The 10,813-nt window shown below is 42.4% G+C and overlaps 3 protein-coding genes across 8 annotated transcripts in view; 1 reads left to right on the forward strand and 2 right to left on the reverse strand.

The window, feature by feature from the left end:
- The window catches only part of LOC123956815 (inositol 1,4,5-trisphosphate receptor type 1), a 68,839-nt gene extending 67,961 nt beyond the window's left edge, over positions 1 to 878 (reverse strand). For 3 of the 5 annotated variants that reach the window (XM_046029264.1, XM_046029261.1, XM_046029263.1), the window contains exons 1-2: positions 755 to 877; positions 102 to 471 (exon numbers count right to left, since the gene is read on the reverse strand). The gene's annotated coding sequence lies outside the window, so the exon portion shown is untranslated. Of the gene's footprint in view, positions 1 to 101; positions 472 to 754 lie in introns of all 5 variants that reach the window. The other 2 variants (XM_046029262.1, XM_046029260.1) reach the window with 1 other exon arrangement.
- On the forward strand, positions 49 to 6,638 carry sumf1 (sulfatase modifying factor 1). Of its 2 annotated transcripts, none has more exons than XM_046029266.1 (9): positions 49 to 190; positions 2,107 to 2,280; positions 2,484 to 2,558; positions 3,449 to 3,531; positions 4,073 to 4,195; positions 4,298 to 4,412; positions 5,024 to 5,137; positions 5,216 to 5,275; positions 6,041 to 6,638. In XM_046029266.1, exons 2-9 carry the CDS (start codon positions 2,107 to 2,109, stop codon positions 6,140 to 6,142), a joined length of 846 nt encoding a protein of 281 aa, XP_045885222.1. In that variant the 5' UTR covers positions 49 to 190; the 3' UTR covers positions 6,143 to 6,638. The 2 variants fall into 2 exon arrangements, with proteins under 2 accessions (XP_045885222.1, XP_045885221.1); XM_046029265.1 differs by lacking the exon at positions 49 to 190 and adding an exon at positions 743 to 1,073.
- Positions 6,639 to 7,174: 536 nt separating this feature from the next.
- Positions 7,175 to 10,229, reverse strand: LOC123956349 (leucine-rich repeat neuronal protein 1-like). The gene has a single exon (XM_046028476.1). It carries the CDS (start codon positions 10,023 to 10,025, stop codon positions 7,878 to 7,880), a length of 2,148 nt encoding a protein of 715 aa, XP_045884432.1. The 5' UTR covers positions 10,026 to 10,229; the 3' UTR covers positions 7,175 to 7,877.
- Between the last annotated feature and the right edge of the window lie 584 nt (positions 10,230 to 10,813).

Below are 10,813 nucleotides of genomic sequence, written 5' to 3' on the forward strand. Positions count from 1 at the left end.
CCATTTAAGGAGAGCGAGCTAAATATTTTTTCCTCCCCTGCGGGAGGATAGAGACAGGAAGAGAGGATGGTGAACTGAACAAGTTGTGCGCTCAACTTTACCTCGGTTGTGGCTAACGCTCCGGTGTTCTGCTATCTCTGGACCGGCTAAGACAACATGACTGTGGCTCTCCTTTTCACCGTGACCGAGGGTGAGATCCAGCCGTCAGCGACTGTAATAATCCAGTTTTCTTTTTGACAGCTCTAGCACCTCTCCGCGCCCGCTGGTGCTCCCGGGAGTGTGTTGACTGAGGCAGGCAGCACACTGCTGGCTGAGCTGCCTGGCTCACTGCCACTTCTTCTTCTTCTTCTTCTTCTTCTTCTTCTTCTTCTCAAGCGACCGTAGTGTTGATAGCTGGGAAATGATGTCCATGTGGCCCCATCCCATCAACAAGGAAAATCTAGGCTGGAGCATCCCTCCCCAGCAAGGAGCCTTGATTTAAATGCAGGGAAAGTCTGTTATGTGATAGGCTATAAACTGTCAAACAGCACCGTATGTTTTTAACAACTTTTTGAACTATATTTAGCTATAAGTAAATGATTTTATCACTTAATTGACATTAAAACATTTTTTATTCTGTTATGTTTACAAGTCCTAACAATAATTAGCAATTTAATCACACTTTTGAACAGAAATATATTACAACTATTCACTTCGGGCAGGAAACAGTTACATTTTGGTACGTCGCAGCCAGCTGACTGACCACGTGACTTACTTTGCGGAAGTGAGAGCAGCAACAAACATGGGCAGATCTTGAGCAGAGTCCTGCAAGGATGGTGCGCTATTTTGCGTTGTTATTCGTATTTTGTTGTGTGAACAGAGCGTCGTGTCTTCACGGTTCATGCGGGACTCAGCCGGAACCCGCCGCCCCGCAGGGAGCCGCGGGCTGCGGCTGTGAGAACCTGCAGAGAGCCGCCGCTGCGGGGCCTGTGGAAGACAGGGCTGCTTCTGCAGAGCCAGTCGACAAATACTCAAGAGGCGCCAATGAGAGGCCTCTCGAGGCTCAGGGAGATGAGAAAAAAACACAAAGTCAGGTAATCGATCGCAGTTTGCCTTTACTGGGCAGAAGACATGATACATTGGGATAGAGAAGACTGCGTGCAACAAAGGTCCCTTCTGGGACTTTGGATCAATGGCCCAGCAGGGAATACTAAAATGTTATTAAGTATTATTTTAAACTTCAACTAAAAGACAAAGTGCTGGCATTGAGAATGACACTCTCTCTCAGATAAACTAAACATCTTTGTTTAGTCAAACGTGAGAAAAACAGATGATCTGAGTTCCTGAAAAGTTGACATCTTCGACATAGGGGCTCTCAGTGCACACAAGTTCTCATTTTAAACTAAAAAGCAGGTTGATGTTGTATGATTTGCCCCGCTGAAGTGTCCTTAAACAAAACACTAAAACCCTCTCTGCAGCAGCAATTTCGCGCTGCAAATCAGTTCTTCAGATTTGATTAAACGGCCTACCACATAGTGAATATGATGGATTTCCTGCAAGTCACTATCTAACAGTTGTTTTAAACAGTTTCAGAGAAAGACTGCATGTTTGTGGTTTAGGTGAACTTCATTGTTAGCAGTTGTTTATAGATTACACTAAGCTGGCTCTGAGAGGGGACTGGACAATGTGTTTTATACTCCAGTATGTTTTTAAACAAACTGTACAAGTTAGATTGTTATTTTTGACTTTGGTTAGAGACAGTCAAAGTCAGGGTTTTCCAATCCTAGTGAAGCAGTCTGCCTGCTTCTCTGAATCAGCCAAACGCATGGGAGTTCCCTTTGTCCGAAAATAAAAACACAGGCAACAATAGATGGCAGGCCCCACACAATACACACTTAATTTAATATACTTTAATATAGGTGACATCTGGTGCCACAATTTAGGACAACTTGAAAGAAAAATAACAGTTCAGCCATGTGCATAAAAGCTAATCTCTGCATTAACACCGAATTTAAATAGAAGAAACGTCTAAGTAGCCAGCTATCAATCTAAAAATTGTCTCCTCTCCTTAGGTGTCTTTTTGCTTGTCTTGTCTGTTTGTAAAAAGAGTTTGTTCCCTGCATACAGATGGTGCTGATTGCTGGAGGAGAGTTCCTGATGGGAACAGACAACCCAGGCATCCCTGCAGATGGCGAGGGCCCTCAGAGGCTGGTGCATGTGGACTCTTTCTACATGGACATCCAGGAAGTCACTAACAAGCAGTTCCAGAGCTTCATCAATGCAACGGGATATATTACTGAGGTGGGGATAATTACGGTATCTAAACCGTTTAGATAGAACTATTTAAACCATAAGCTTATTTTTTTAATTCCTTTAAAAATGAATTGAATCACTCAAACCAATCAAAACCCAGTATGGAAGCAAATCTTTAGCAGGTTTTTTTTATGTTATAAGGTTAGTAGGTATCCTCTTTGCTCATAATTTTTTTGTCCTTCTGCTTTCAGGCAGAGAAATTCGGAGACTCATTTGTATTCGAGGGAATTTTGAGTGAGAGTGTCAAAAACCAAATCACCCAAGCAGTAAGTATGATTATTTACCACAGTAATTGTACAGTACAGTACTATAAGAATTGTTGGCTATGACAGATTTTGTTCTTTTGCTAAGCTGCTCCAACCATACCAGGAAGAACAGAGAGAACATGGTAGACTGCATTATACCATAATGAAGCAGGGAGAGCAAGTCATAGTCATGTGCTTAGTCATAATTAGGTGTTTAATATTCCTAAGATTCTTAATGCTTCCAGGCAACTGTGAAAAGTTCCTAGAGCAGCAAATTATATCCAGTTTTTCATCAGGGGAGATGTGATAAAATGGCACAAGAGCCATGTGAGGCAGTGTTTTCAGAGAATAAGACGAAAGACGATGTCTGCGTGTTCTTTGAGAATATAAAGTGGAAGGAAATTTAAAATTTCCATCTTGTGTGTTTTACAATTTGTTTCTATTATTTTGATATTCCTCCCACCATGATGTATTTGAATATCTTTAGAGTAATCTATGTGCACTAAGCCTTTATGTGGAAAGCTGTCAAAGTACCAGCCTCGGGTTGAAAATAGTTTTGGTTTTAGATAGACATGAGGACATACTCTACTGTTATTTTACAGTCTGGAGGCTGTTCACAGATCAGTGAGAGGCCTGACCACAGAAGGCCTTCCATAGACGAAAGCCAGACAGAGGGAAATTTACTGCTTCATCTCAGCTGTCATGTGCAGCCTGATCATGTGGCTGAGAGGGTGCTGTTTACCCATTATACTGGAAACCATTAGCACCATTGCAATCTGCTACACTAAAGACAATACTATGTGAACCCTGAAGAGAGAGAGAGTGTGTGTGTGTGTGTGGAAATGGAATAAGGAGTATGAATGGAGCATAATATCTGTCTTTAACAATTGTTACCATCACTTTGTTATTAGGTGGCTGCTGCCCCCTGGTGGCTTCCAGTCACAGGGGCCAACTGGAGACACCCTTACGGCCCAGACTCCAGTGTCACAGACAGGTAGAAAGAAGTTCTGCAAATATGTTATTATTTTTTAAGAATGCCCATTTTCACCAGTTTTTTAATATTAAAGGGAAGGTTCACATTTTTCAAGTCTGTCAATACTGGCATGTCCATATGCACATTGCTTTTGGTCACTGTAATTGTTCTTCCTCTCCATACTGGCCGTGAGCGTGATTCCATTGTAAGTGATGGGGGACAGAATCCACACTTGCCTTTCAGTGATAAAGCATGAGACTGCAGCAGTCTGAGTGAGACAAATCAAGAAGGTTCTTCTGCACTTACCAAATCCTCACTTTTTCTCACTGGAAACACAAAGAGCGAATTTGATTTGTAAAACCTGTAACAAGGACTGTGGATCTTGTCCACCATCACTTACACTGGAATTGAGGTCAGACGGGATCGGTGTGGAGAATATAAACCATTAAAATGACCATTTAAATACTTGTTCTATTTTTTGACTGTTACGTCTTTTGTCAAAAGCAAAGTGATAAACCAAAAAAAAGCTCAGTAATTAACTTCAAACCTGTTTTTTATGTAGACTGGACCATCCTGTTCTACATGTGTCCTGGTCAGATGCTGTCGCCTACTGCTCCTGGGCCAACAGGAGACTTCCTACAGAGGCAGAGTGGGAGTATGCGTGCAGGGGCGGCCTTAAAGACAGGTACGATGTTTACTACATTATGTAACTCTTAAATATGCCGATGTAATGTGGTCTTACTTTATGTCTGATGTCAATTTCCTGCTATATTACCTCTGCATATAGACTTTACCCCTGGGGAAACAATTTGAACCCGAAAGGACAACACTACGCCAACCTCTGGCAGGGGGATTTCCCCAACTATAACTCTGGAGAAGATGGATACATCAAAACATCACCGGTAAGACCAAGAAGGAAAGACTGAGAGATGCCATAGTTATGGGTGTGTTAAAGACACACATCATATTTCAGGTTGGGGAGGAGGATGGATGACAGAGACAAATTTATTGAGCCAATGCCTATAGAATCAACAGGAAATGAAAAGTTCTGGAGTTGATAAAACTTTCGAAGTATCAGTCGTGAGTGTATGCACTCTTTAAGGGTGTACACTGCTGGAGGAACAGTCCACCTTTCTGATCCCACTATCTGAAAGTACAGGGATGTTTATGCTTGCCTGATTATAATTACACAAATGAAATATGCTTTTTATTATTACTATCACATCCTGCGGGTTGACATGTTGGGCAATAGAAAAAACAGTGGAGAAAATAAGATGGGACTACCTGTAAATCCAGACTGAACACTGTATTTGTGAGTCACTTTGTTCTTGGAAAGTCCCCTCAGAGTCGCATGATCATTCTGGCAAATATGCAAATATGCATGTACAGGTTCATATGGCTTACATATTTTACACATCCTCCATGCTTTCAGAAGAAACGAAGTGTTTCATTCTAATAAAGTTCTTCATCAGAACCTGCATTAATGTGGTATTATTATCCCCGTACCTTGCAGGTGATGTCCTTTCCTGCCAATGGTTTTGGTCTGTTTGACATGGTAGGGAATGCATGGGAATGGACCTCAGACTGGTGGACTGTGCATCACACCACAGACCAGCAACACAACCCAGTAAGAACATATTGTCAGCTTTTGAGGTGTCCAGGTTTAGTTTTTCCCCTGATACCTAATAATTGTTCTCTCTCTCAGACGGGTCCACCGTCGGGCACAGACAAGGTGAAGAAGGGAGGGTCATACATGTGCCACAAGGTAAAGAAGACAACCACTTCAACATTTTCATGCTTATTATACTCTAGATTTAATCAAAATATCAAAGTTCAACATCTTGATCATCAAATATCAGTCAGTGAAAACAAAATAGTTCTGGTAAGTGGTGCAAACCTGTTTTATTGGAAGTATTGGAGGCAAAAACAGCTCGCACATCATATTTCTCGATCTGTTTCATTACAAAGAGAAAATGCAGCCTCTCTCCCATTATTTCTTTTCTTCCTGGTATGTGAGGCTAATGTTGTGTCTGTGCTAGCTCATGCACAGACGCCTGGCCACTTGTTCTGTGGCTGTGCTTGTTTTGGATTTAAGAGACTTGTGAAAGTCTCATAATGTTCATGGAGACGACAAGAGAACTCATACACAGGCATATGGTACATTAATTTATCTGTAACACCATTTGAGCCGCCCACTGTTGACCATTCCGGTTTTCTTGCTATCGGCGTTTGTTGCCATGGGAATGTGACGAATTGCATGCAAAATAAATCTTAAGCACAGAGGTCTGTTTGTTTCATATGAATAAACGTAAATGTGAGGGAGGAGAGGACAGCAGTCAGACATGTTTGGTGAAACAGGCTCAGTCCAGCATGAACAAAAAGCAACAAGAAATTAGAAATAAAGTGGTGGCTAAACTAAAATGCTTTCCATAGTTGTTTTTTTAAATATACTGTAACAAAGCACTTTCCATTGCTGATAAAATGTATTTATTGACAGTAAATTCCCCTCTCTTCTTTCCCCCTCCTCCAGTCTTACTGTTACAGATACCGATGTGCAGCCCGAAGCCAGAACACTCCAGACAGCTCAGCCTCTAATCTTGGTTTTCGCTGTGTCTCTCAGGAGCAACGGTGACCTGAGCCTCTTGTCTTAAAACACCTTCCTTCCAGCTGCTCTCTAACCTCAGTGGTGTTTGTAGAGTTAAACCAATGAAAGGGATTTAATAGAGGCTATCTTATGTGCCATCTCATTAACATGCATCTGAAGATGGTGTTTAAAAAAAGACGGTGGGCTTCAAAGTGTGATGACAATGTCTTACCTTCCTCAGAAATGTAAAATTTTATAACTTTCTATTTTTTTAACACTTTATATTCATAAGAAATTAATAGATTAGATGGTTGTGAAGTGGCTAAGATCAGTGTGGTCTTGTAAATGTCAAAAAGATCTTTGACAGATTGTCGTTATCATCAAATGATTAAGATAAAGACTGAAAATCTATGTAAACTATATATGTATAATGATGCTGTAGAATTGCTGTAAAATTAATTTCAATTTTATTGTAATACATTTTTTTCACTGAAAAATCTGTGACAAATGGGATCCTAAATTAAAAAAACGTTTTTGGTCTTAATGTGACTCAGAATCTTACACTGAAATTGTATGAGAGACTTTAGGTTTTATTAATTGATGCTAAATGTCAGGGTGCTACTTTGCTGTTAGTGTGATTTATAATTATTGACCTCCAAATTAAACAGGTTTAATATGTATGTAGTAGTGTATAACATCCACCAGAGGGCAGCATATGCTCAAATATCTACTGCATGTTTCACTATCTGCCCGTCAGTCTCAAGTGTATACATATGTTTTTGCACCTACTCATATTGAGAAGTTAAGCTGTAAGAATAGTTCAGGGCAGTGAGCACTGACAGTGTAAAATGATTCAGTCACTATTCGACTGAGATGGGCTCACGTTCTTCAAAGACATGCGATTAAGAATCCACATGAAACCAGCAGCATGAGTCACCAGGGAGTGAGTGTGCCTGTTTAAACTGAACAGATAGTGTACCTGTAAGACTAGAACAGCAGTTGAAAAAAGACCATATGTCTGCAAAAGAACCAAAATTATTTATTTTAACTTTGTCAGTATACATATTGCATGTGATAATAATCAACTAAGCAATTAGCGAAAATGTCTAGCAAAATAAGTGAGTAAACGGGGAAAGGGTCGAAAGGTTTCTAGTGTACCTTAGAAAAAAAACTCAATGTTTTAACAAACATTTGTATTTCTAGCATTAACATCACATTTATCAGCAAACTAAGTTCCTATTATCTTTCAATTTAAATCAGAAAGTTCAAAGGTATAGTTGATACAACATTACTGCACAATTGCTAACATTCAGTAGACAGTTTAACAAGTCTAAACCACGCTGTCAGCTTTTAATTGAAGTTCATACAAAAACTCTGTTATCTATCAGTGCACAACAGATTACCTGTTTTACAAAACAGAGAAAGAAACATTGATTTTCACTAATGCTGCAAGAAGACCATCAGCCCCTGCTGCCGTATTATTATCCCAAAAGAAAATTAGTCAAAAATGCACCACAGAATCAAGAGCATAGCAACTAAGACAACCTGGAGGCTAAATACAGCTGCCATCTTGGAGAGTCCAAAACATTTAAGAGATAAAAAGAATCAAACGAAGGCGATACGCTATACTAATAAAAATAATGTCATTGATCACTCTGCCTCTTATTAGCAAAGCTGAGAATACAAAAAAACATTTGCAACTTTATTCAACTTTTGCACCAAAATGGCAAAAGTGTGTCTTTTTGTGCTGCTGGAGAGGCAGCCAGGCCTCCTTACTAAATCCTCACCACATATAATAGCTGCGTGTGGTGTCAACAGGAGAGGGTTTTCCCTCTGTGCCGCCATCTTTGTCCTTCTCACCGTCAGTCTCCCACAGGTTGATGAGAGGAGGGTAAAGCTCGTTCAGGGGGATGGAAGACGTCTTCAACATGTATTTCTTCAGAGAGTGGTGGTAGTTTTTTCTCTTCCATCTGCGAGCCATGTAGACGCCCACAGTGGCCAGACTGAGGAAGGCCAGCATGGTCGCCATGACAGCCAGCACAGCCGCACTCGGGTGCTGGTCTGACAGGTCCAGGGCAAAAGTAGCACTACGTGTTGTCACATTGACACAAGACTTGTGCGTTTGCAGGTGGACGTTGGACACTGTAAGGCACACCTCATACTCGGTGGCAGGTTGAAGGTGTGTGAGGTTGTACTCATGAACATCTACAGGGACACGAGCTGTGTAGGTGATGTGCGGGTTGTCAATCTTCATGGTGGCTGAGGCCCACTTCAGGTTGGAGGACATGACGTTAGAATTGACTTTCCAGGAGACCAGGATGGAGTGCGACTCAGTCTGCTTGACATAGATTTTCATCACCTGGGCGCTGTCGAGGAGGGTGCCATTTACGCGGATGGTGGCGACCCGTGTGTCAGCTCCTTCTGTGTTCTGGGCAACACAGGTGTACCGACCAGAATCCTCCACCTGAACATGAGACAGACGCAGGGTCCCCTCGTTGCTCAAGTGGTACCGCTCTGACACAGTGTCCATTGTGATTTTGGTTCCAAGAGGAGTCACCCAGTAGATCTCAGGCTCTGGCTCAGCCATGGCCCTGCAGTCGAGAGTGACACTCATGCCCAGCTCAAGGTTTAAGTGTCCGGGGAAGGTGTTGTGTGATATGAGGGGGAGGCATTGCTCCGGGGACTCCAGCAGCCTTAACTCTCGAACCTGCTGGCCTCTGAGTTCTGGTGGGGAGGTACACAGCATGGCCAGGGGCTCCATGAACCGCACCGTGGTCCTGTTGGAATTCATCCACTGAATGACACAGTCACAGCGCAATGGGTTGCTATGCAGACTGATCTCCCGCAGATTAGGCAACATCTCCACTGTGTGCTGGTAAAGGGCAGTGAGTGCATTACTGTTGAGCATCAGGCTCTCCAAGGAGGGCATGTCCCTAAAGGCCAACCTATGCACATAAGACAGCTTAGGGTTGTTGGTGGCCTCCAGCTTTGTCAGTTCTGGTAGGTTGTCCAGAGCATAGCGGTCAATTGAGACTAACTCCATCATGTTGTTGATACCCAGCTCCTTCAGATGTAACATGTTCCTGAAATCTCCTTCTTGGATTTTGTGAACTGGATTTTTGTTTAAATCCAAGAATTTCAGATTGGGAACTTTTTGAAGAGCCAGTTGAGGGATTCTGACCAGTTTGTTGTCATAGAAAGAAATGCTTTCAAGGTTATCCAAACCTACAAATGCATTTGCTGGCACATCGGTGAGGTCCATGCCAGCCAGAACCAGGCTCCTCAGGCTTCCCAAAGGCTTAAAGTTCATGTCTAGGAGGCCAATAACTGGGTTCTCCCCTATCATGAGGATCTCAAGGTTAGGTGTTTCTTCAAACCAGCGGCTGTCTATGACATGGAGCCTGTTGGAGTTGAGATGAAGGCGCAGCAGGCTGTACAGACCAGCAAATGCCCGAGGGGAGATGGAGTTTATCTGGTTGTGGTTGATGTAGAGCTCCTGGAGATTGGAAAGGTTTCCCAGGCAGTGGTCTGGCAGCTGGCTGATCTGGTTCTCCTCTAGATGCAGGGTGGTCAGGTGGTTCATGCTTGTGAGGCCCACAGCTTCCACAGTGCTGAAGTTGTTCTGGGATAGGTCCAACTCTGTCAAGTTGAACAGCGCCTCCAGCTCTCCACTGGTGTGAGAGATGGCGTTACTTTGGAGCAGTAACACCTGAGTATCTGTGGACAGGTTGGTAGGGATGCGCGTGAGCCTCAAGTCATTGCAGTCCACTGTGGTTGCCTCCTTGTATGTCGACTGGGGGGTGAACCAGGGGCGAACCTCGCATACACACAAACGTGGACAATCTTTGCCATGTATGGGCAACAGAAAGGAAAGAAGCAATCCCATGCCCAGCCAGAGTAGAGAAGGCCAACGCTGCGAGCTAGGCGCCATATTGTCTGCTCTCTCTGCTCACACAAAGCTTAGATGAGAGGCAGCGTTCTGGAGAAAGGCTTGGATGGAAGGTGCATTTGCTCTTAGCTAGATGCTGTAGGCACTCTCCTGAGCAGTGATTTCTAATCCAGGATAAAGTTATTTGCAGAATCCAGGACAGAAGATCATCTGCAAACTTGACCTCTGCTGATTGTTATGTCTGTTCTCACTTCCTCACCTTGAGGTTTAAGCCTAAAAAAAGACAGAAAGCAAGTAAAATGTTAAAGCCTGCGACATATTTTCCAAAAAAGTAGTGGATTAGACAACAACACAGTAAGGGAGTGAAACTGATAAACAGCTGAATAGAGATTATAAGAAAGTAAGAGAGTCATATTTGGTTTCTTTGTGGATGGTAACAAACTAGGCAAAAGTGGCAGTTTTCCCACAGATTTTTAGGGTACTAAGTTGATGTGCCTAACAGGGCAGAATGAATTTGTCAAATTTGTCCGGTTGCCCTGCTATCGTATACACATTAATTCCCGGCTTTTTTATGAGCTCCTACACAGCCTGACACAGTTTGAAAATAAGAACAAGTTTGAGAAGAAAGTGACTTCTGGATCTTGAAATAAAATAGAGTTGAGAGACCAAGCATGCCAAAAAAAAAAACTACTGTTATGCTATATGCTTGGCCATTCTCCTTGTTGAATTGTTTTATGGGTGAAAATGACAGTTACTGTTTCTTTATATGTTGTGAAAGTAACCTGTTACAGCAATGGAAGCTAACTGTTATAATTTGGCTATTCCATTAG

This window comes from Micropterus dolomieu, linkage group LG18, assembly GCF_021292245.1.
Source record: "Micropterus dolomieu isolate WLL.071019.BEF.003 ecotype Adirondacks linkage group LG18, ASM2129224v1, whole genome shotgun sequence".
Classification (NCBI taxonomy): domain Eukaryota; kingdom Metazoa; phylum Chordata; class Actinopteri; order Centrarchiformes; family Centrarchidae; genus Micropterus; species Micropterus dolomieu.